The sequence below is a fragment of the Nematolebias whitei genome, chromosome 3, assembly GCF_014905685.2.
Source record: "Nematolebias whitei isolate Nwh7 chromosome 3, NemWhi1, whole genome shotgun sequence".
Classification (NCBI taxonomy): domain Eukaryota; kingdom Metazoa; phylum Chordata; class Actinopteri; order Cyprinodontiformes; family Rivulidae; genus Nematolebias; species Nematolebias whitei.
The window spans coordinates 35,142,766-35,147,709 of record NC_056500.1 but is presented as its reverse complement, the minus strand read 5'-3'; the positions used below and the strand labels follow the sequence as shown (position 1 = coordinate 35,147,709).

At 43.2% G+C, this 4,944-nt stretch overlaps 1 protein-coding gene across 1 annotated transcript in view; it reads right to left on the bottom strand.

The window, feature by feature from the left end:
* Positions 1-4,944, bottom strand: part of LOC119407487 (beta-galactosidase) — a 6,625-nt gene extending 1,681 nt beyond the window's left edge. Inside the window, exons 1-3 of the mRNA XM_037674312.1 lie at positions 4,809-4,944; positions 3,582-3,748; positions 3,256-3,406 (exon numbers count right to left, since the gene is read on the bottom strand). Of these exons, the coding sequence (XP_037530240.1) occupies positions 3,256-3,406; positions 3,582-3,748; positions 4,809-4,925 (435 nt within the window). The 5' untranslated portion in view covers positions 4,926-4,944. The remainder of the gene's footprint in view (positions 1-3,255; positions 3,407-3,581; positions 3,749-4,808) is intronic.

The window sequence follows — 4,944 nt, the reverse complement described above, 5'->3', positions numbered from 1 at the left end:
GGGGTAGATTTTTTGTCCTTGGGTACTCATGACCTGGGAGAAATTTGATAGTCGGCCTGTCTCCGAGGCCGTCGGGCATCAGATTTAGATAAACTTGATTTTTGTTTTATTTCAGGCAGAGGTTACTTTTTTCTTCAGCCTTGAGTCCATCTGGGCGTTCTGGTTCCGAAAATGCCTAATTGTGGGATTCCATTCCACTGATCCATGCTATGAGTCTCCCTCAAGGTCGAACCCACCACGCTGACGAGTCCCAGAAGCCGCAGGTGGCCTGCGATTCTCATAAATTGCCTCCATCTTAAGGTTAATCTCGTAAACCAGATGATTTAAAGTTCCTACTGCACAGACCAAACCTTCACACTGACTCGGAAGCTTTTCCATGGCCGAAACTGCTGCCGCTGTCTTCTTCAAAAGTCGATAAAACAGAGCCCCGCCAATGCCAAAAAGCTAAGTCCCTACTATCATAATTCCAAATATGTAAACGTCTTCAACATCCTCCTGAGACAGGACTGAGAGGCACATCATCTGCCACACTCCCCACGAATCCATGACGTACCCCACAGCGTGAGTCTCAGCTGGACACGCCGATTCTCCAGGATCTTGTCGCTTTGATGAAAAAATCTTATCAATAGAGTTGAATGCCCACAATACTAAATCCATAATCTTCTTAATTTATGTTCGGGAGATGTGAACCAGGCACTTCAGACACACAGAGAGCAGAGCAGGAAGAAGGAAAAACGGGGGAGGGATGACAGAAGCAGCCACCTCGATCAGAGCCAGGGAGGAAGAAAAAAAACCAAGGAATGCATATAATCTTCTCATGCCAGAGTTTTAAACTAAACGTTTGTAACTCTGATATATTTTACCTCTACGTTAGATTTATAGTTCTGGATAAAGTTTTACAAGGCAATAGCCTATGCTAGGTTATCTATACATTAGCTTGCTAACTTGAGAGGCACGTAGCTAATGACAAGCAGGTTGGAGGATTGAAGATAATTTATTATTGATGATTTATTTTACAGATCAGTTAAAATAAACAGTAGAGCTGTCATTTCTAACCCGAACCCTGAGCCTGGCCCGACCCGAATTCGGAACGGGCCATAATAATGTGCTTAATGTGTGGGCCGGGTCGGTGTCGGGCTTTTCATTGCATCCGGGGCACGGCACATGATTCAATATATGCAAACATGGCTTGCCATACTGCACCTGCCACACATGGCCATTTCACCGCGCGCTGACCGGCCCGTTGAACGAGGTAAAATAAAGTTCAGTTAAGCTTCAGATGAGACTAAACTGCCAGAAAGCGATCCATCGCCCAAATGGACGTTCATTCAGCCGCTGCACTCAGCGGATGCGCGCAGCCAACGACCCAAACAGGTGAGATCCCAAAAGATCCGACATGTCAGGGCAGGGCCCAATGCAGGCAGAAGCAGGGGAAGCATTTCATGCACTTTGACAGCTCTTAAGCTCTGATCTTCTGCCCCTTTACTCAGCCGCGTGTGTACGCCAACCATTAATAATAGTCGGTGGTAAGCTTAATTAAAAATGTTGTTTTTTTCGGGTTCGGACCTGTAATTACTGATAATTCGTCGGATTGGGTGGGGTTCGAAAATGATGGCTGCAGGCTGGGGCTGGGTCGGTTTGGATTATTTGGACCCGAGTGCAACTCTACTACACAGTATTGTTCGCTGCTTCGACTGTGATGAAAGTGAAACTTAAAGTGAATGGTCATGACTTGAAAGTTGTCTTCATGCGCACTATGCTGGATACATTGTACAGTTATGGCTGGTTCCAGCATTTTAGGCGTGGAAATGAGAAGTGTTTATATCGGAGAATAATGGGATAATTATCACAGATATCGACAGGTCCCAAACACCTATATCGGCCTAAAATATTGGCCCTACTGCTATATGTTTCTGTCCAGTGCCCTGAGACGACTTCTTTAGCGTGTGTTTTTGTTTTTAGCTTAGTTATTAGAAACTGTTAGTACACTGTAAGAATCTGTTAGTACACTGTTAGAATCTGTTGAACCTCTTAGAACACTGTCAGAACACTGTTAAAACACTGTTAGAATCTGTTAGAACATTTAGAACATGTTAGAACCTGTTAGAACCTCTTAGGACATTGTTATAACCTAACAAAGTCCATGCTCAATTATCCAGGTATACAATCCAAGAATTTTCAGTCAGGTCATCTGGACAGTTTCTTTTAAAACCTGTTAGAACACTGTTATAACCTATTAGTACAGTGAGAACCTCGTAGAACACTGTTATGACCTATTAGAACAATGTTATAACCTGTTAGTACCCTGTTATAACCTGTTAGTACACAATTATAACCTGCTAGTACACCACTATAACCTGTTAGTACACTGTTATAACCTGCTACTACACTGTTATAACCGGTTAGAACACTGTTATAACCTCTTACAACACTGTTATAACCTGCTATTATCTGTTAGAACACTGTTATAACCTGCTAGTACACTGATAGAACCTGTTAGAACACTGTTAGAACCTCTTATAACACTGTTATATCCTGTTAATACACTGTTATAACCTGTTAGTACACTGATAGAACCCGTTAGAACACTGTTATAACCTCTTAGAACACTGTTATAACTGTTAGTACCCTGTTATAACCTGTTAGTACACTGTTATAACCTGTTAGTACACTGATAGTACCTGTTAGAACACTGTTATAACCTCTTATAACAATGTTATAACCTCTTAGAACACTGTTATAACCTGTTAGTACCCTGTTATAACCTGTTATAACCTGTTAGTACACCGTTATAACCTGTTAGTACACCATTATAACCTGTTAGTACACTGTTATAACCTGCTAGTACATTGTTCTAACCTGCTAGTACACTGTTATAACCTGTTAGAACACTGTTATAACCTTATAGGACACTGTTATAACCTGTTAGAACTTGTTAAACACTGTTATAACCTGTTAGAACACTGTTAGAACCTCTTAGGACACTGTTATAACCTGTTAGAACTTGTTAAACACTGTTATAACCTGTTAGACCACTGTTATAACCTGTTAGTACCCTGTTATAACCTGTTAGTACGCGTTATTGATTGAATGTCCAGAGGACCAGATTGAACTTTTTTTGGATTGTTAGAACACTGTTATAACCTCTTAGAACACTGTTATAACCTGTTAGTACACCGTTAGAACCTGTTAGAACACTGTTAGAACCTCTTAGAACATTTAGAACCTGTTATATTTAGTGTCGGCCGGACTCACCATGTCCCACTCTGCACAAATATAGGGTCCAGGCCGGAGGATGACCAACAAGCCCGTGTCCTGAGCCAGCTTCAGGAAGTACTCCACGTCTCTGTCGCCGGTAAAGTTATACTGACCCGGAGACTCTTCGTGGTAGTTCCAGGGAATGTAGCTGCACAAAGAACCCAGATTATTCAAACCATTCATGGAATCTGCTCGTAAATTTTGTAAACAGTGTCTTTGTTCCCATGAGACACTTTCAGTCAGTCTGCTGTGAACAACAACTTGTGGAAAGTTAACAACTCAAAGGCTTGAATCTATAAAAGCCCACTTTAAGTTCAACTTACGTCTGGATGGCGTTCAGTCCTGCCATGTACATTTTGAGCAGCCGGTCTCTCCAGTAGGCCCTGGGGATCCTGCTGTAGTGGATGCTTCCTGAGATGTAACGGAATGGTTGTCCATCTTTAAGGAAGCAGTCGTTCTCATAGTCCAGGCTGAACGAAGGCGCTCCGAGCTGCAGGTCAGCACACAAATATCACAAACTGAATATCCATCCATCCATCCATTATCTTTACCCGCTTCTTCCATTTTGGGTCACGGGGGTCGCTGGTGCCCATGTCTGGTAATCACTGTGCGAAGGGCGAGGTACACCCTGGACGGGTTGCAAGTCCATCACAGTGACACATAGAGACAAACGAGACAAACAACCATTCACTCTCTCACTCACACCTAGGGACAATTTTAGAGTTACCAATCAGCCTAACATGCATGTTTTTGGACTGTGGGAGGAAACCAGAGTACCCAGAGAAAACCCATGCATGCACGGAGAGAACATGCAAACTCCACCCAGGAAGGCCCACGGAACGGGATTTGAACAAAGGACCTGCTCACTGAGAGGCAGCAGCTCTACCAGTTGCGCCACCGTGCTGCCCTCAAACTAAATATATATTTAAACAGATATTTATACTCAGACTGAATATTAAAATGCCCCCCAGGCACTTTCAATATCTGCCCACTGCACCACCTGGTGGTGGATGAGTTTTTCATTTCCATTTACCCTTTATTTATCCAGGTAGTCCCATTGAGCCACGAGAACTCATTTTCAAGAGAGACCTGTTTGGGGAGCGGATGGTGGGGGTTGGGGGCCTTGCACGGGGGCCCAGGGTGGGGCGGGTGAGGGTGGAGGGAGGTGTGGGTGTTTTATGGCAAGCCCTTTTAACATAAAATCGAGTAGTCTGACTATCTGTAGTTACATTCTAGATATCTTAAATTGAGTTTTGACCTGGCAACCTGTGACTTTCCGATCACAAGCCCATCTTCTAACCTCTGTGCCACCACTCCCCCAGTTAAATGCAGAAACTAATTTTGCCATTGTATGGAAACATACAGTGATGACATTATTATTATTATAAACAGATATTTATACTCAGACTGAACATATTAACAGATATTTGTACTATAGAACCACAGAACCAGTACTCTCCGAAGGTCCAGACAGAACCAGTACTATCTGTTATCTGAGGGTCCAGACAGAACCAGTACTATCTGAGGGTCCAGACAGAACCAGTACTCACTGCGGATCCAGACAGCAGCAGCAGCCAGATGTTCAGTCCGATCAGAGTCATGATGAGTCTTTTGACTGCAGATGTTGAATACAAACAGAACCAGTTCGGGTACAGTTGACTTCTCATGTTTAATGACAGACATCAC